The sequence below is a fragment of the Numenius arquata genome, chromosome 16 (genome assembly GCF_964106895.1).
Source record: "Numenius arquata chromosome 16, bNumArq3.hap1.1, whole genome shotgun sequence".
NCBI lineage: Eukaryota > Metazoa > Chordata > Aves > Charadriiformes > Scolopacidae > Numenius > Numenius arquata.
In genome coordinates, this window is record NC_133591.1 from 16,970,119 (window position 1) to 16,990,734 (window position 20,616).

Here is a 20,616-nt window from a genome sequence, read left to right on the forward strand (position 1 = left end):
ATTCACATTACAGTAGTGAGAAACACAGCATTGGAAATGGAGACATCTGTGCCCTAGCAACTTGTTTTCAGTTTAATAAAGTGAAAAATGCTGCACAAAGTTAAGAGCTGATTTTAAAGTAAGTAACGAGTATAAACTTTAGGTTTGAATACTGTAGGCATATTCATTCTGGTCGTGTAGAAGCATAATGAACCTCAAGGCTTTTTATCAAAGACTTTTAATCACAGCACAATGCTACACCAAAAAAAAAGTCCTTATCTTGATCTTATCTTGATCTACCCGGAGAACTCCCGTTAATTTTAATTGGAGATGTGCATGCAGATTCCAGGGGTAGGAAATTTCATTGCACTCATACTTTCCGCTGAGACAATCTGCAAAGTCAAGTTAATATTGAAGTTAGGATAAAACAAAACCAAAAGTGGGGAATGTGTTATTTAAAATATATTGGATTTTCCAAAAACTGTGTCTACAGTTTAATTTTTGTTAGATGTGTGTCCAAATAATCATCCTTATACTGAAGCTCTAAAGTCCAGACTGAAGATTACAGAGCTAATTTTGCCAGAAATGCTTTATATTAAAGACTGTATTGATAGTAGTGTAAATGACTGAAAACAAATCAGTGCGTGGTTATTAATTACTGTACAAAATATCTTGTCATTTGGTACACTCATACCAGCACTAAAGCATTGAACCCAACTCTTTTATCTTCGGCTTTTTATCCCACAAGACTTCACTTGGATATGATCGAACTGAAATATACTTTTAAAGAAAACCTATCGAGTATGCCTGGCTTTTTTTCTTAGCTGTGACAAAAAAGTGTTTTGTTGTGAAAATATATCTATTTTCCAAAGATGATTGATATTCATCATTCTGCCCTTCAATACCCCTTATTTCACTTCACATACCTGCAGGTTAATTGAATAAAGTTTCTAACGTAGGATGGGAAAGAATTTGAAATTTTTTCCTTTGTTTTTCATTTGCTTAGGACGGATCTTGAAATAACATGGGAAATACAAAAAAAACCAGTGTCCTTGCCCATGCTGGACCACCAAGTAATGTAGTTTATTTTCCGGCTTCTAGAAAGCAAGTAGTATATGAGGTGCTTTGTGGAAAATCAAGGCTGATTTTGAACTGCTGAACTTTGATTGAAGTCTGTTCCTACAGGAATTAATTCTGTGAATGGGGCTGTCTTTCAAGCCAGTCTCTTGAAGGCTTAAAGCTTCAACCTTCAGAAAGATGGAAAGCTGAGTTGCCAAGAGTAAGGCATTTCCCCTTTTCAGCAGGAGAGCAGCCTCTGATTAACCATTAAAAAGCCAGTGACCAAAGTACAAACACGGCATAAAAATGGGCTTTTTGTGATTTGTAACATTTCCCTACTAAGATAAACCTAAAACTGTGGCAACAGAAGAAAATTGTTCTTTACTATCTCAGTCTGATCAAAGATGAGAGATTTGGCATTAAAAACTAATCATAGAATAAGAAAAGCACAGAATGATTTGGATGGGAAGTAAAGGAGGACACGGGTGAGAGGCAGCCATGTCCTGCCTGTGCCCCCCTTCACCTTCCCCACCGTGGGAGGCTTCAGGGGAGCCCAGAGGGCTGGCCAGCAGTGCTGGGGTGTGGGGAGAGCCTGTGGGACTTTGTCCTGCAGCCTCCCAGGGGAGCACAAGGGGTTAGCCAATGAACCCTCTTGCCGCGTGTGCCTGGAGATGACTCCTACAGCCAGAGCCACCTGTCAGGGCCCTGGGAAGACACGGCCGAGGCCTCGGTGACTGGTGTGAAACACCGATGCCGAGCACAACACAAGAGATGGGGCGAAGGATGGATGGATGGATGGATGGCTGGATGGATGGATGGAGCGGGTAGTGGCACTGCAGTAACCCCAGACAGATGCCTTTGCTGTGGCCACTGGGGCTGTGGCTGCTGGGGTGAACATCAGGGTTGAGGATGGCCTGCTGCAACGTCCCTGAGCGATGGGTTCTGATGTCACTGAGAGACGGGCTGTGATGTCAGCTAGGGATGGATTGTGAACAGGTGCCCCTCACTGCTTATATGCAGGCACCGAGTCCCAGCCAGCCGGCTCGTGCCCACATTCCAGCTGAGCAAGTTGGTGAGGCTGGAGTGCTGAGCGAAGCCTTGGTGCCGGTGGTGTGCCTGGGGAGTTGCTTGTTGCAGCTCTCCATAGCTGACCCCAGAGCCACTGAAAAAGGATTTTCCCTGGCCCTGCCAGGTTCAGGCATCCGGGGCACCCAGGAGGCGCGCTCGCAGCGGCAGAGGTGAGCTGGGAGGGGAAACCTCCCCCTGGGACACTGGGACGGTTTCCTTCTTGAGGGACCCGGGCATTTCTTCCAGCCTTCCTCAGGGCCAGCCAACGATTGTGGCTTCTCTTCCTTGTCTAGGGTGACAGCGGCTGCTGCAGCGCCAGCAAGAGGGAGCAGCTCAACAGCCCCAGCTCCCCGCAGCCCACTGCAGAACGTGGAGACCACGGCCATGGAGCTGGAGGACTGCTGTCCCATCTGCCTGGACAGCTGGGAGGAGCCCAGCCACTTGATGCCCTGCCTCCACCGGTTCTGCTACCCGTGCATCCTGTGGTGGTCTCAGAGCAAGCCCGAGTGCCCCCTCTGCAAGAGGAGGATCTTCTCCATTGTGCGCTCGGTGCAGAGGGATGATGACTTTGAGGAACATGTCGTCACGGCACCTGCGTCATCATCAGTCGTCATCCGCCAAGCAGGAGGAGCTCCTGGCCGTCCAGCTGCCCACAGCCCTGCAGCAAGAGATCGACAGCCTGTGGGGATAGTGCCCGGGGCTCCTCTGGGCGGCCTCCAGCCCAGCACCTGGGCTTCCCTTTTCTGGGAGAACCCAGCTCTCCTCCAGCCCCTTCGGAGCTGGATGCATCAGGAGCTGCGACAGATGTTTGGGAGCTGGCGCTCGTGGGCAGATGTGGTGGAGGACCTTGTTTTGCCTCTCCTGGTGCTTTTTGGGCTGGATGAAGATATGCTGGTACAGCTGCTGGGGGCCTGCCTCCAAAACCGCATGGCAGCATTTGTCCACTGCCTGATTGACACTGCCGTGCAACGGTGCAGCGGGGAGGCCCGCCGTCTGCTGGGCCTGAAGGATGGCCATGCTGCCGAGGAGCGGGAGGAGAGCCCCATGGCTGCCTCCAGCCCCACTGCCTCCTGAGGAGGGTCTCTTACAGCCGGCCCAGCCCCCTTCCACAGCATGGAAGGGGCCAACGTGGATGAGCTCCCCGGCACCTCCACAGCTGCCCCTCGTGCAGGTGACAGCAGCCCTCCCTCTGCCCCCGCTCCTGTCCCTGGGGATGAAGAGGAGCCCCAGGAGGCCGCGGCACATCCATCGACATCCAGCGGCGGCAGGGAATGCTCCCCTGGGGGGCCACAGCGTCCCCCAAAGAGAAGGGAGCCCTGAGGCCTCTTCTCCGGCCAAGAAGAGGCCACCCCACCGGCAGCACTAGAGGAACGCCCCAGGCACTGCCAAAACCAGCGCTGGGCCGGCAGCTGGGGCATGTGCTGGCCCTCAAGGGCTCCCAGCCCTCCAAGTCGCATCATCAGGCTGCAAAAGAAAATTAAGGCCTTAAGACTGCAGAAAAAGTCCTAGTGTCACTAACCCTGCAGGTGGCATCCCCACCTGTGCTGCTTTCTGCCCCTTTTCCTAGGGCTATGCCCACCCTTTCCTGGGCAGTCAAACACTGGAACAGGCTTCCTGGAGCGATGCCCCAAGCCTGTCAATGCCTTAAAACGAGGCGTTTGGACAATGTCCTTAAGAATAGGCCTTAACTGCTGGTCAGCCCTCGAGTGGTCAGGCAGTTGGACTAGATGATCCTTGAAGGTCCCTTCCAACTGGAACTATATTCTATTCTATTCTATTCTATTCTATTCTATTCTATTCTATTCTATTCTTCTATTCTATTATTTTAATTTATTTATTTCCTGTACGTGGCAGCGCTGTATGAAAAGAACTGGAAATACTATATGGGCAAAGCAGAGACCAGCCAGCTCTGCTGTGATACACCCATGGTACCTGCCTTACAGTCATTGCCTTTCAAATCCTTTAATCCTCTCTATTAATACATCTAAGTTCTAAGAGAAAATGTAGGAGGAACTACACATTTTAAAAGCAAAGAAGAGAAAGATATTCTGCCAGAGATAAAGTTGCTTTTCTGGGTTCAGTGGGGCTTCACCCCATACAGGAAACAGGCCTTACGGGTTTCAGCAAGGACACTGCCCCATCAGACAGCAGACAACCTCTTAATCCATTCAAATGGATAGTTACTAATAAAATAGACTGTCAGTTAAGATTGCTGATGGCTGAGTAAGTCAAAGGTATGAAAGGGATGACAGAAAATGAAAATAAACAATTTCTCAATATTCTGTGTGAAACGAGTATCAAAAAGTATAAAGGACACTTTCTCTTGCTGCCTGTCACTGATGAGTTTGGATGAATCCATGTTCCATATATCAGCAAGCTATTAGCTCCCTAGACGGCATCTTGGTCAACTCCCTAATTGTGCCATTTCTTTTCCAGAAATCCATTTATTCAAACTCTCTTTACACTCTTTGTTTTCCACGAACTCGACGTTTTAATTCCAACCATAATAAGAAAGTTTTTCTGTCCCCTTGGAGCAAGAGAGTTTTGACTGATATTTGCCCCGGATTAGGCCTGACAGACTTTTTTCTACTGAGCAGGTGCCCGTGTGGTAAATGTATGTTCTGGTTGGTCAGTTTGGACTCAGGATGCTCCAGCCTCTTAACTGCCCGTGTGATGAAACTGCTCTTTGAATAAGAAGCAACGCCTTTTTAGCTGATAACATCCTGTGATTTCAAAAGTGCCCAGTTTTCACCATCCAGGCTTTATATGTAACTTACATTTAGTATCATCTACAAGATGTTATTGTATCCCTTTGGGGTTTTCAGTGAATGAACTCCACACAGTGACAAGTGGGAACAACTTGGAAGCACGATTTCAAGGTTTCTTTTGTTAGCCTGGAAGGAATCTTCAGGACCGATATTTCTCTGGTTTTTTTTTTTTTTTGAAGCGAGAGAAGCAGTTTTAGCACAGACAGAAACTTCCACAAAGCTTTATGGAAGATGACCCACGAGAAAGCGGTTTGAGACCATCCCTGAGACATCCGTTGGGAAAGCTATGAAGTAGGGTGGAAGACAAGACTTACGCAACCAGGAGCAGGCTCACAAGCCACTGGATTAGTGTGATGGAAAAATAGAATTCATGACACTGAAACAACCAAGTTTAGGAATTTACCTCTCACTGGTTCAGAAGAATGGCACGCACAGAGCTGCTAAAACGCGTGCAGTTGGTGATGCAGATCCCATTCCCAATGGCTAGATTAAGATACATCACACATGGACAGTGGGATCAAGGGCACCCTCAGCAAGTTTGCCAATGACACCAAGCTGTGGGGAGCGGTCAACACACTGGAGGGAAGGGACGCCATCCAGAGGGACCTGGACAGGCTGGAGAGGTGGGCCCGTGCAAACCTCATGGAGTTCAACAAGGCCCAGTGCAAGGTCCTGCAGGTGGGTCGGGGCAATCCCAGGCACAAATCCACGCTGGAGGGGGAATGGCTGGAGAGTACCCCTGAGGAGAAGGGCTTGGGGGTGTTGGTGGGTGAGAAGCTCCACACATCCTGGCAACGTGCGCTGGAGCCCAGAAACCCCCCGCACCCTGGGCTGCATCCCCAGCAGCGTGGCCAGCAGGGCGAGGGGGGGGCATTCTGCCCCTCTGCTCCGCTCTGGGGAGACACCCCCCCCCAGTGCTGCCTCCAGCTCTGGGGCCACCAACGGCAGAAGGACATGGAGCTGTTGGAGCGGGGCCAGAAGAGGCCACGGAGATGCTGGGAGGGCTGGAGCCCCTCTGCTGTGAGGACAGGCTGAGAGAGTTGGGGGGGTTCAGCCTGGAGAAGAGAAGGCTCCGGGGAGACCTGAAGAGCCCCTTCCAGTCCCTCAAGGGGCTCCAGGAAAGCTGGGGAGGGACTTTTGGTCAGGGAGGGGAGCCATAGGAGGAGGGGGAAGGGTTTGACACTGAAAGAGGGGAGATTGAGATGAGATCTGGGGAAGAAATTCTTTGCTGTGAGGGTGGTGAGAGCCTGGCCCAGGCTGCCCAGAGAAGCTGTGGCTGCCCCATCCCTGGAGGGGTTCAAGGCCAGGTTGGATGTGGCTTTGAGCAACCTGGTCTGGTGGGAAGTGTCCCTGCCCAGGGCAGGGGGTGGCACTGGGTGGTCTTTAGGGTCCCTTCCAACCCAAACCCTTCTGTGAGTCTATGATTCTATGATTAAAACAACACGCAGTTCCAAGTTGATGCTTGTTTTATTAGAATCTCATATAATGATTTCTAAATGTAACATTCCCAATTTATGACACTCAAGGATCAAGATCTCAAAGCTTGTTGCTCTTTTTGCAAAAACTCTAGGTTTTGAAGAAAAAGACATTCTAACCCAATGTCTTCAGTACATTAATGTGAAAATGTACACAAAGTAGAATTTCATTTGAAGCACTGAACAGCTGAGACAAGCAATGTGAAAAGCTGAATTACACAAGAAACAATACCACCCGACATCCGTGCTACCAGGTTACCTTTCCACAACAATCAGTACTTCCAGGTCAGTTCTTTCCACCAAAAAGGTGCTGTAGTGGCGAACAGATCATGCTGGGGAAACAACAGAAAGAGCACATTATACTTCAAATGTTTCTCTGAGAGTTGTAATAACACGCTCATTTATGTCCACCAGAAAGACACAACCCCAGTGCAAAGTAATACAGAGGAAGACTGAAAAAATAGAGGAAATATAAAGAATAACTTGTGCCACGACGGTCTCGTTAAAGGCACTGGCGCACATTATGATTAACAAGGAGTTTTAATTCTTCCAAAACTAACTCAAACCGACAGTCAAACCAACAGTCACTGCTGATGTTCAACGTGTGCTGCACAGGGAACAGAACGCTCCTGCGGGTACAGCTCCACAGCTTCAGAGCACTCCTTCGGGCAGCAGCGCCGAGCAACGCTCTGCACAGCTACTTTAATTAGAGTTTCGAAGGGTGTCTTTGGCAGTCAAGGTTACCAAGGCCACAGTTGCTGAGTTGCCAAATAAAGGTCCTGCTTACCTGGACAGGACTGAAGGTCCATCCCGGGAAGGCCCCGTTAGAAGGGGAGCGTTGAAGCCCTTTAGAAATGGGGCCAGAGGTGACACTCCTCAGCTGATAAAAGCCCCACTGGATGGGGGCTGGGACTGGGATCAGGAACCCTCCCGTGGGGAGGTTTTTTCCCAAAGGCAATTCACAAGAGGAGCATTTATTGGGAACGTTGCCCCTTACCACAGGACATCCCTGAAGGTTCCTTTGCCCTGGGAGACTTTGGTTTAACCACAGAAAAGAGGTGGCCGTTTTTCAAGCTCATGTAGAATCACCTGAACTGCCAGAACCAGACACAGGCTCCCACACAGGCTCACACACAGCCATGCCTGCATCTGCTCAAAGCTGCAGGGTCAGTACCTTCTCCAGAACTTTGAGACACCTCTTCCTTCGGACTCTGTGCTTCCTTTGCTCACCGTTGGGTCCCTTCGCTGCAGTAGCTGCGTTGCACCCTCAGCCTGGGCGGTTGCTGGTTTCTGTTCAAGGTCAGATTCCCCAGGACCCCCTATAAGGAACAGAAGAACAAAACCACAAGCTGGCTCTCTCCACACTCCCTGCGTACCGACGGCAGACCTCGATGCTGAGAGGGGGGGCCAGGCTCCGAGGGCCATGACCCTGGGAGGTGTTACCGCCATCCCCACGCAGACTGGTTTGGAGGTGGGCTCCCATCTCAGCCTCGCTCCGTGGGCGAGAACGTGTTACGCGGAAAAGAGTCTCAGCCAAAGTCATTGCTGACCTACCACTTTACGGTGGTTCTAATGCCTAATCTCACATGCTGGAAAATACCAAACACAATTTTAAAAGGAAAACTAACACCGACGTCATCCTTACAGCTTTGGAGGCGATAGGACCAATTTGAATGGAACGAGACAGGAATTCCTTACTTACAGAAACTCTCTTGCTTACAGCCCACGCTAAGGGATGCTGGACTAAACTCATGCTCCTTTTCTTTGGAGGAATTCTGAAAGGAAAAGGAAACCAAGAACCGTCACACCGTGTAAAATTCTGTTGCGCAGGAGATTTTTCCTTGTTTGCTTGCTTTAAGAACTAAAAGGCAAGGTCTACTCTCTTGTTCTGTGATTTTCATTTCTTTTCCCGCTACTAGGAGGACTTTCTTCACCAATCGATTTCTACCTCGCCCTCCTCAGGACATTCCCAAGCCCAAAATAAAGCTGCAATTCATTGAGTAGACTTTAACATAGCAGATAGTGAAAGAACAGCAGCAGCTATGCCATAGACAGAGATTTTAACAAAACACACAGAGGTGCTGCGGGAAATGACAGCCACTGGGCAATACAGGCCCCTAAACATCAGGCCTGCTAAGGCACGGGCACAGGAAATGGAGTAAGTGGGAAGGGACAAAAGTGAAAAGTGCCAGAAGCAAGAGGTGAGCCAGGGATACCCATGAGGAACGCTATCAGCAATACAAAGGACCACAAACAACAAAATCGGCGTGTAAGCTTTGAGAGAGAATAAACCAACTTTGTCATAGAGAGAAGATAAGAGAAGAACTGATCCACTCCCTGATGGTGTTTCTCTTACACTAAGCTCAGGTTCACGCAAAATTCCGGACTGTAGATGGCCCGAGATCTTTGCAGTTTAGTCTCAGAGCATTAACTAAGTTAGGAAAATTATCTGCAGTGACAGTCTGAGCGTCTCTCAGTTCTCTTTTCTCTTTCTTTGGCCGCTCCTGGTGCCCTCGGTAAGTGGGAAGCTGTGTAGGCTCCACACCGCTCATCCTGACCAGACAACCTGCTGTCCAGATCACAGGCCGAGAAGGTGTTTGGATGGAGCTGAAAACGCAATCTACTTAACAGCCGTGTGACTGCGGCACTTCCACGCTCCTCCTTCTGGATTGAGTGACCACGTTGTAATGTCAGTCCTATGGGTACTAAGTAGACAGATTTCCTTCATGTTTAACGAGACCCTTCCCTTTTTGAGATGCCTTCTAAAACACCAGGCGGATCTGGATCCAAAGTCATACGCTGCTGATAAAGTGAACAAGAGCCCTAGAGGAATGATCAGAAGAATCCTGAGGAAGCACAGGAGCTGTGCATATGGTTTTTCCTAAACATAATCTTTCTTCTGATCCTGAAAACTAAAAGAAAGCAAATGGAAAGCACACCAAATGGAAAGCATGTCACAGAAGCACCTGGCTCTAATCTCCCAAAAAAAACGCATGTAAGGGAAGGGTCATCTGCCCATGACTTCAGGTGGCACTCGTGATACCTGCTCTGGTATTCATAAACACAACAGTTTGTGTCTGGACATCCCTCTCAGCGTAACAGTGCCCTGACTAGTGCAAATTTCAGGTACAAGTCAAGGTGGCACAAGCATCTGTTCTGGAGAAGGTTCTTCTCACCTTAATTGGTATTTGCTGAGCTGACGAGTCATTCTTCATAGTTCCATAGTTTACCTGGAAAGAGCTCAGGATGTCCTCCCACATTAGTTAGCACAATATGAGGTATCGGTGAAGTCTGCCACCTGCCACATTGTTTCTCAGCGTCCAACACGCTCACCTAGAGCTCCAGCTTTCAACGACTCTAATGTTTGGGAAACTCAGGCACTGTCCAAGGAGCAGAGGCATTCTGGAGACAGTGGCTACAGCAAAGTGGAATATCAAAAAGCATCTTTCAGAGGATGACCCTTATCCCACCAAAAGTGCATTTGGGGCACCTGAGGAAAGAAGCCAGAAAGGGCACGCGTAGAGACCTGCCACTAATCCTGCAAAGGTAAGCTGAGGGGGGAAAAAAGGGATACAGGTTTTAGAGACAAAGAAGCCTACTCGTTTGAGAGAAGTTCTTCTGTACTGAATGCTCCTGAGGAGTTACCAGGCAGTCTCCTTCCTCTCTTGAAAATCCAACAAACCCGATAAAAAACCCTCTTCTGAAAGGAAGTTTTGGGCTTACAACAAAGTGAGGGCCGTTTCAATACAGGAGTTTATCTGGGCAGGCTGAAGGTAACCATGCAACTAGTAGCACCTGAAATCGCAGGCCATTGTATCTGCAGTGAATCCCTGCAGATCAATTATGCTGCGGTTGGACCTTTGGAACCAGATCTCCAGGAGCAAGCAGGCAGTATGGCTTGGCCACCTGAGATTTCAAGCAAGCCCACACATGGCATTTGCGTAAAGGCTCAGCCAGTTGTGGAGAGGTCCAGAAGGTTCCTGAAATGGGGGCAGTACGTCATCATGCAGAAACACGCAGAAACCCAGGTATTTGATGCAACTGTTCACCTCCCAAGGAACAGGGGGAGAAGAAGTTGTTCCTTATATACCACCAGGAAACTTCCTTTGTGGACAAACCCAAGAGGAATGAGTTTGCCTTCTCGTAAAATCCTCTCTCTGAAGAGCTGGAGCAGGAAAAAGGCCAGGAAGGTGAGACTGTGGCAGGGATTTGAACTAAATTAGAATGGGCATCAGTGTCCAGAAAACGGATGAAACACACTGGGACATTTGGGAGGATGGGCAACAGCCAGGAGCAGGAGAACAGGGGTGTCAGTGAAGACCCCGTTTCCCAAAGGCTGTGCCCAACAGCAGCTCTGTCAGAGCAGCCTTTAGCTGTGAGCTAAAAGAGAAAGAATCTTTCCCTCCTGACAAGGTCTCTGGAGAACAATGGGTTTAGAAAGCAAGTGACAATCCCTCTGGAACAATCCTGTTGTAAATCTGCCTTCCGATGCCACAGTGAGAAGAGGCTGTTTCAAGAAGAGGGAGATGCTGCAAGGCCATCAGCACCAAGAAAGGACACTGGTGGGGAGTGGCAAATACTCACACTGGAGCCAATGCCAAGGTGTCAGCAGCCACCGTTGGCCCTCCAGGGAGTTCTGCACAAATGGGCATGGGAGGGAAAAGAGGACTGGAGTCTTGAAGACAAGGCAGGGCATCCTTCGGGTTCATCTCCAGGAGTCTGAGCTCACCCCTACAGCTCAGAGCTCAACAGTCAGAAAAGCTCGTGTCGTCTCCCAGGAAAATTCATCCCTTGGCTAAGTCAGGAATCACAAATGCCTCCATGCAGGCGATGCAGGTGATAAGGAGAAAAAACCTACATGAAGGCATTTTTATCCTTGCCGCTTTAAGAATTTAGGACTAAACAGATACTGTTATCTCTTTCTGAATATTCTGTAGCTTACCATTTCACATCCATGCTTTGCTTTACTCATATGGTGAACACAGTCGGTTCCGGTTCTAAAAAGAGGTCAAAGAAGGAAGAACTGAGTTTACAAGAAGTCACAAAAAGGAAGCAATCTCGTAAATGGCTACTCCGAGTATTTTATTAGAAATCAGGGTTTTAGTACCTCTAGCCAACAACATAGATACTCTTAATCTATATTTGTTCTCATGCTTTAAAGTCTCATTTCAAAAACAAAAATAGGCACTCATTCCAGTATCAGGCTTTCTGCTTTTCTAGTAAAACCAATAAGCAGTTAAAGAGGAGAAAAAAAGCATTACATGACCTGGAAAGGGGGATGGGCAGCAAACTGAGAAAGCTGCAAATCCTATAAGGTTACTGACACAAAGAGAAGGGCAGGGCACAAAGAACCACAGAAAGATCTTACAAGACTCGGTCACGGAGCAATAACATGGCAGAGGAAACTCTGTACAGAGAGGTACAAAGTGACCCACGTGGGGAAAACCAACCCTGATTTGCACACACAATTGTCCTGATCGGTGTCACTGGGGAGGGACACCTGGAGATTTGGAGAGCTCAGCTCTCAATAGTACCCCAAGAAAACACGAATCCAAATGCCCCGTGAGGAACTGTGAGCAAAACAGCTTGTCCAAACAGAAAAAAAGATCAAGAGGTGATGACTGCCAAACTGGATCATGAAAGAGCCTTTTATGGCCTTATATTTTAGGCATCTACAACCCATGTCTTGGCAAAAACAGATTAGAAAGCATTCTGGATCCTGGTCTCATTCTTCACCCATTTCCACAAGTTTTATTGTGACTAGAAACTGATGGGAGAGACGGAAATTAAGGACTACATTTATATGAGCAGAAAAAGGCTTCAGGCTTCTCCCGTTCTAATCTCTGCATGAAATACACTTGGGGAGTGGGAAGAATCTAAGGCACCAAAGGAGATGATTTGACATGGTCTGTCCATCGCCATGGAAGGGGGAAGGTGATCATCCGATCACACCACCGGATCTGGGACTCTCTGCCAGATACCTGTGGATGTCAAGTACAGACACAAATTGTCTTTTTTTAAAGCTACACTCCAGCTACACTATAACTAACGATGGGCCTGCCTCTGGAAGGTGATCGAGAACTCAGCCTGAAGTCAGCCAGCATGAGCCGGCATTGCGCCCTCGTGCTGAGGGCGGCCAACAAGCCCCTGGGGTGCATTAGGAAGAGTTTCGCCAGCAGCTCGAGGGAGGTGATCCTTCCCCTCTGCTCAGGCTCCTTCCCCTCTGTGGGCTCCGTCCAGACAGGGCTCCCCAGGACAAGACGGGTACTCAGTGGGGTGAGCCCAGCAACGGGCAACAAAGATGATGAAGGGACAGGAGCGCTTTTCATATGTGGAGACGTTGGAAGAGCTGGGATTGTTCAGCCTGGAGAAGGCTCAGAGGGGATCTCATCAACATATACCAGATGGGAGGGAAGAAAGAAGAAGGAGACAGGCTCTCTTCAACAGCGCCTTCTGGCAGGACAAGAGGCAAAGGGCACAAATTGCAAAACATGAAATGAAATCTGAACACAAGAAACAACTTTCTGACTGCAACTGTGGTCAAGAACGGCAACCAGAAACGGCCTACAGAAATTGTGGCATCTCCACCCTTGGAGTCCACCTGAAGGGACACATCCTGGGCAACGTGCTCTGTGTGCAACCCCTCCCCATCAAGCAGGAGGGGTTGGACTCAATGATCTCAAAGGTCCCATCCTACCACAGTGATTCTGTGAAATGCCCAGAGAGGGACCTCAGCCTCAAGCGGTGAGGCAGCATTCACCAGCCGACCCAGAGGAACAGACTGGCCTTCAGCTGGAAAACTGCTCCCAGTTCTTCCCTCCCACCCCCAGCTCAGGTGCGTGAGCCAGTGCCCTGCTTTGTCACCCTGCTGAGGTCTCACCCCACTGTGATTCTACAGAGAACGTGAACACAAAGGAGATCAATAGGGAGACCCCTAGTTAACGGCACAGGAGCCTGAAAGCACGGGACAACTTTCTCCAAACACGGGCAATGCTGCTTAGGTCCTGTCACCTATGGAAGAGAAGGAAGACAAAAGGGATCACCCAGGCATGAAACCGGAGGAAGGTACAAGAGACATTAAAAATTCTGGTATGTGCCCTAGAAGTCTATTTTGTAGCCAACTGACCTGTCCGTACCCAACCGCGGGCATGAGGTCTCTGCTCCGACTTCCACTCTTCTCCTCTTCACCTTTTCTTCCACTGCAGGACTTTCTGATGCTTCATTGCTTCTCTTGACCTTCAAAACATTGCAAACTTGGTATTGATAACATTTGATTTTGACTTTTCTAGTTTAAAAAAAAAATCCAGAGTTAATATACATTCCTATTTTGCAAAATTGTTCATGTTTATACAATAAAGACCAAAAAAACGCTTCTGCCTTATTCAAACAGAAGATGAGCACTGAGGCCATCCAGAGAATTATGCTCAACAGTTCTCAACAAGAAATACTGCTTGCCAGAACACACTGTTTGCTCCACCTTCAGAGGAGGGCCGAGGAATGCCATTAGCAGGAATGTAATGCTAGCAGAGAGAGCAGGAGTTTCTTTTGGGGAATTTGCACAGGACATATTCACTAATTCACTCCATTTTTAGACACTCGGATCAAAAACAAACCTACCCGGAGCTCTCATTAAACAAAAACTTTCCAAAGAAGCTTAACTTTGTTGTTTACGACACAGCACCAAGGAAACTACTTAATGATTCAGCCATATTGACCTCCTCCTACAGACTCTCACAGTGAAGAAACCATTTGACAGCTCGGCTCAGAGTTGTAGAAAACACATTCCACTGCAGCCACCAGGGCCCTCGGCTCCTCAGGCAGGACTTCATTCAAAGGCTGATGGAACCAACAGGATGATTTCTCCCAGCTTGGATGGTTACAGGTGAGAATTCAGTGCCACCTCACAATGCCTGACTGACACCCAGAAAAAGGAGAACTAGAGCATTGCCTGGATCTCTATTCTGCTTCTCCACACTATTTAGAATATAACTTTAAAAAAAAAAAAAAAAAAAACACCAAAAAAACCCAAACAAAAAACACATAAAAAACTTACAAGTTCATCACTGCCCTTGTTTACTTCTTTACCTGTAACAGAAGTATTATAAAATTTGGTGAATATTTGGTGACTGGACTTTCTTTAACCAACTTAAAAGTACATTTTTGCATTGCACCTCACTTTTGGCAAACAAGATAAACTCCTCAGAAACCATGCTGGACTTGCATATGATATATTGACACTGAAAAACCGCAAACGCAGCTCTTTCACAATTAGAATTCCTGGCTGGGAATACCCCATGTCAATGGGATGGGGACAGTTGCTTTTCTTGAAGAATTAAAGGAGTCTTCAGAAGAGAAGAAGGAATGAAGAACTGTTGGCATCACTGTATTTTAGGCACCAGAGGGAAGACACAAGGACAGCCTGAGCATGGACTCCCCAGAATATTGGCCAGCCAACCTCTGGTGCATGGCATCCATACGTATCTTCCTGAAGGAAAATCCCTGCCAACAGAAACTAGAAACACCAGTGCCTGAAAGTAATAGCACATTATGCTGTGCATAATTTTAGAACAGAAATGTACAACCGTTGCAGAGTGCGATTCAATACTGGAGCAAGGTGTACAGGGAAGTGACTGAATTCTCCACCTTTAGGAATTTTTACATCCAAAGATGGTATCTTTGACAGGGGCTGCTACACGCGAGCAAATGGGTGAGACCAAGGAATGACCGCTTCTCCATTTTATAAAGGAGACCACAATATCTGCACTAAGCAGTCACAAGAAAAACCAGCAGCTTTTCACAGGGACCAATAATCAGAACAGGAAACAGTAAGAATAACACTCGGTTTTCACAACAGAGGAGGTTAAATGTGGTGTCCCACAGAGGTCTCAGCTGGGGCCTGAGGCTGCTCAGGGAATTCACCGAAAACCTGGAAAACGAGACACTAGTGAGGCGACAACATTTGCTAATCATTATTACCATTATGACTATCATTATTTAGAAAAAAAAATGCATTCTTTCTTTAGGACAACAGAAACAAAGAGCGTGAAGTTCAATGTCAACAAACGTGGTCAAGCACAAGGAAGAAAAACATGCAGCCCATACACACGTACTGGCTCCAGCCCAGCTACTGGCATTACAGAACAAAGGCTGGGAGCTGCTGGGCACAGCTTCATAAAAATACTAGCTGAAGAGTCAGCAGGGGTAGAAAAGGCAGAGAGGTTCAGGAAATTTTAGAAGGGCAATACAGGACAAAAGAGAACACGCTGTTCTGCTCTATCTCAAATCCACAGCACAGCCACGCTGCACGCAGGTTTGCTCCCTCCAACTCAAAGACACGGTAGATGAAAGGAAAGGGAAAAGCAAGACACAGATGACAGATGTTTCCAGAAATTATCCAAACATAACCATAGTGACTTACCACAAGATACGTTCTGCTGGAATGAGTTGAGTTCCAGGTACATAGTGCAAATGTAGGGATAAGGCACAAGATGGACATTCTCATGTTTGAATCTCATCTTCGATACCCTCTCCCATTTACTCCAATCTGAGAACGATGCTAAGGCTTAAGAACACAGCACTAACGTTTCAAAGGAGCAGGCGCCCTGACGATGTCTTCTGGTAAGGCTTCACAAGTCACACCACCTGGCATGTGCGTGTAAGGCAGCACATACAATCCATCAGTAAGAACCGTATGAAAAACCACTAGTGACACATTACAAGAAACACTCATCCCGGTGACCCTCTCCCAGAGCTCCCACTCACCCACAGCTTGTGAGTAACTAAGAGTTATGCCCCAGCAAGGAGCCTGACACACAGGCTGCAGGACAACTCATCACACCAGGCCTCTGAGCTCGCAGTTCTCACCAGGGCCCAGTGCTGGCCAAGCACGGGGATGGATTTTCGAGTTCTAGAAATACAAGTCCATGAATCAAACTCTCCTCAAGCACGCAGGCAAAACTGGCTGAGCTTTAGTGAAGCAAACCAACAAGCCCAACATTTGTTTTGGTGCTTCCCGTCTGACGATGCTCTCGGCCACCTTCTCTTCCTGGCAGGAACAGGAGTAAGTTGCTCTCATCACCTTCTGACAGAGAAAGAGGATGACCTCGTTCTTGCCTGCTTTTATAAAGTGTGGCAATGGGGCCATCTTCCAGGACTGGAAGGGAATGCCTTGGAGGAGGAAACACCCAGATGTTCATTACTCCTGGGCACCCAGAACCACGGGAGGGGATACCAAAGGGCCTGATCTGATTCCCAAATTGACACCCCTTAGGACCGAAAAGGCGTCTCATTCAACCAACTTACTTTTCTCTTCAACAAGAGCCTCATGACAGTAACTTCTTTTGAACCCTTTACAGCAACTACGATATTTAATCCTAACGTACCTTATGAGAAAACTACTGCCGTCTTCTCGACTTGTGGCCAACGTTGCTGAGACTGCAAAGAGCATTTGACATTTTATCAGCCTTTTCAAGAAATGCACGAGCTTTGCTTGCAATCACATTAGGTGGGATTCCTGTCCCTTTAGATACACGTGTTCATTTTCTGTGGCTAAATCTGATTCGGAACACAGAGGCACTCAGCTCAAAACACTGCAAAACTCTCTTTTCACATCAGTTCTCAAGTGAAGGCAACACCTGAGGAGGATCTTCAGCTGACGTAAAACTGCAAAGCGCAAAGGCTTCACACTCCAGCTAAAGATCTGCACACTACCAGGCACGAATGTTGAATTAAGCAACGCCCTTTGTCTTGCAATTCTCTTTTACAGGTAGGAAAGACAGGATACACGGGAAAATGGTGAAGTGGTCTGTAGAAAATGGATGTAAGTCATCAAGATTTCCAAGGATTACTCGAATCGCTTCCTGGAGAGGCCAGAGAAAGAAACAAAGGAAGAGTATTAGCAATATAGCCACAATTCGACTGTGAAGTACAGTTTCAAGGCGTGGGGAAAATTTAAAATTACTTTACAGTTTGCACGACTCGTGGAAGAGCAGGTTCTAGATATTTTGCTTTTCCTCCTCCCCTTCTTCTCCGCACTCCCTCCCATCACCCAGAGTGCGCTGCACTCACAGACTCACAGACATTGAAGTGAATTAGTATCTTAATCTTGAAGTAACACAGAAGCATCACTATGAAGAGGGAAAGTGTGCTTTGAAATTTAAGAAGTTTTACACTTAAGAAGTCTCCTTTTTGCCAGCAAAACACAGGTAGCATTGACCTGCTTCGAAAATAAACATATTCCTCTTTTTCTGCATATCGACTCAATTCAGTTACAAGGGAACTGCAATTCGGCCCCAACTCACTCCTGCTTTACAAATGGGAAACTTTTTCTAGTAATACCTTTCAATATTTTCAAAAGTGAAAGAGAAAAAAAATTAAATTATAATTTTTTGTATCAATTAAAGTCAGCACATTTTCTTCAATAATATTTATAATGCTATTACTGTACGCTGAAGATTTTTCTTAAAATTAAGTAAGGAAGCATTCTGAAGCAGGCAGTATATTTGTCTCATTTCCTCAGGAATGGCAGGGACTTTCGTCTGTCTCAGGAAGAAGATGACGCCAACAGGGCTCATCAGTGGTCACCAAGTACTGGCATCATTCAAAGCACGTCCACTGGTTCCAGTGGCTCCTCAGTTGGGAGGGAAGCATGTGCAATCGAGCGGTAGATGAGCTGCTGCCAGGCTCGCTCACCAGCAGCACCGCAGCTCCTGAACCAACAGGAGGGAGTGACAGCTCGTCTGGCCTGAGAAGCTAAAAGCACTGGCCAGGTCTGGGGCTGAGAGCCGAACCGTGGGAAAGTGCTGCTGCAGGATGAACCTGAGCAGGAATCGGAAAGGAACGGGGTGCAACCAGCTCGACAAATAGGCAGCTCCATGGGTCCAATTTTAACAGTCAGTAGCTTCTTTGAAATACTTCAAATAAAAACCTTACTTTTCTACATTAATGCTGCCTGTTGATGGCATTTTTCATTTATGTCATTTTTTTCACCCTCGTACTCTCCAGAGAAGTTCCCCATTACTCTCACTTGAAACGCTGCATTTGACAAAATGTCCTCAGTCCCATAACAAACATAAGACTTGCTTAGCTCAACATTCAGAGAAGGTCCCAGGGACCTGCTCCCTCTCCTACCTCTAGCTCCTGGACAGCACTGTCGGTGGTGTTGAGATCAGGAGCGCTGTGAAACAAACAGAGAGAGTTCATCCCAGCCCAGTCAAAGAGCAACGGAGCGACAGTCCTTGTAAAGAGTTTAAACACCTACAATTCCCATTGCACAGAGAAAATACTTTGCAGACAGATGAACTCCCAATTTATTGCTTGTAAAAGATATCCATTATTCCACGAGGACTGTTTCTCTTTGGTTTTCTGCCCCTTTATATTTTGTGTGAGGATACAATGTATGGGAGATCAGATCTTTTCAGTCCATCCTCAGTAACCTTTAGGACAGGGTTGTTGACCAGGTGCCCTCAAACCAGTACCTGTCTTCCAGCCTATGGCGATGCCATTCCACTCAAGGGCCTACAAGAAGGAACCAGCAGGACACGTCTCTTAATCCCCTCCACGGTGCAAACCTGCCGAGGAACGGGCCTTCACAGCACTGGAGCTAAGCCCTGTGATGCTGGGAGCTGTGTATTGCCTGCAGCAAACTCTGCACGTCTTTTGTAAGCTGGCTTCTCCAACTTGTTTGCTGCAAGGTATCGGCCAACAACAAAAGGCAGAGGGAGAGAGAAGGCCTTAAGGAAAATCCAAATCCATCAAAAAGCAAACAAATCACATAACTGTTACTTGGAAATAAGTAAATACAGTGGAGCGTAAGGAATTATGGCATGCGAGTATTCTCTGGTATATGCCCTGGGAGGCAGCCATTCTCACATCCTCCACATTCAGGGTCCCCAGCCAGAACTCCAGCAGAGACGAGAACTTGCCTTCCTCTTCGGAAAGGCTCTCTCCTTGCTTGATAAAGAGCAAGTCAATGACAGGAATTACACAGCACAGCACGACAGACATCACCCACCCAAGAATTAGGCTGTGGTCACGAAGTCTTCAGCAATCAGCAGGGAAACACAATTCAGGAGGGGACATTGCCACGGCGATGAGGAGACGAGGGTGGAAAGAATGGAAGAAAGCAAGGCACCACCCAGGGTCTCACGCCAAGGGTGTCAGACCTGCTCTCTGACTGCCGGGGACTCGTCGGTTGGGGGGAGTGTGAGGGGGTGGGGAGGAGGGAGGGTTATTTTCTTTTAGGTCTGGAGTGTGGACATTTGTCTTCCCAAGTAACTCTTAGGTGTGACGGAGCCCGGCTTTCCTGGAGATTAAACACCCGCCTGCTGATGGGAAGCACCGAAGGACTTCCCGATTTCGTTTGTGCACACGGCTTTTGCTTTACTTATTAAACTGTCTTTATCTCAACCCACTTTATCCTTACTTCCACCCTTCTGATTCTCTCCCTCACCCCACTGCGGGACGCTGAGCAAGTGGCCACGTGGGGCTTAGCTGTTGGCTGGGGTTAAACCGTAACAAAGGCTCTAGAGCTTCTCAAGTAAACACTTACAAAATCATAAAACGCTATCAGTAAAAACAGCCTCTCGTTCCACTGAAGCACAAAACCCAGACGTGGCAGTGACACAGGAGCATTTTATACAGCTCAAATTAGTCTCTCAGGCCAACGTTCAGCCTGTGCGAGTGCAGCAGCGACTTTTAAGCGACCGCTTTCATAGTTAGTGGAAGAAGGCAGGACAGAGGAGCCCCCAAACCTGAGTTTTGTGTCTCGTATTCACTCACTGCAACACGCAGCCATCGCACCCAGGCTGACTGTGCCTTTCCCACACTTACCTGCTGAAGTTGCCGTACCGGATTTTAAATTTGTACACAAGCCCGCCTGCATGAAGGAACCTTGTTTCAGGCAAGGGATAGGTAAATGGTTTCAGTGACATCTTTCCTCCTTCCTGGATGTAGCCTAGGGGAGCAGGAGAGTCAAAAGTCAACGACTAAAAGCCTTCACCAGATCTCACGCTGTCCTACCAGAAGAAAGGATGGTGAGCAGGGATTCCTCATCTGCAGGGAGAACAGGCCTCCCACCAGCCAGAAAATCGCGGATTCAGGTGTCATTTCCAATAAAGCAGAGCGGTTTTGAGCAGGATTCGAGGACAGACTTCCAGCCGACGGCCACCCGCCTCCAGCCACACTGCTCCGGCGATGTCCCCACCAACGTCCTCGAGGCCGACAAGGCCTCTCGCCCCGGGGGATGTCGACGAGGCCCCGGCAGGGCC

At 47.9% G+C, this 20,616-nt stretch overlaps 1 protein-coding gene across 1 annotated transcript; it reads right to left on the reverse strand.

The window, feature by feature from the left end:
- Positions 1–6,635: 6,635 nt before the first annotated feature.
- On the reverse strand, positions 6,636–20,280 carry LOC141472609 (membrane-anchored junction protein-like). Its single transcript, XM_074159757.1, has 10 exons — positions 20,180–20,280; positions 18,479–18,524; positions 17,133–17,208; positions 15,768–15,893; positions 14,403–14,434; positions 13,476–13,585; positions 11,292–11,346; positions 8,052–8,124; positions 7,524–7,668; positions 6,636–6,681 (listed from the first exon to the last, which is right to left on the reverse strand). The coding sequence occupies exons 1-10, from the start codon at positions 20,278–20,280 to the stop codon at positions 6,636–6,638; spliced, it is 810 nt and encodes a 269-aa protein (XP_074015858.1).
- Positions 20,281–20,616: the final 336 nt, after the last annotated feature.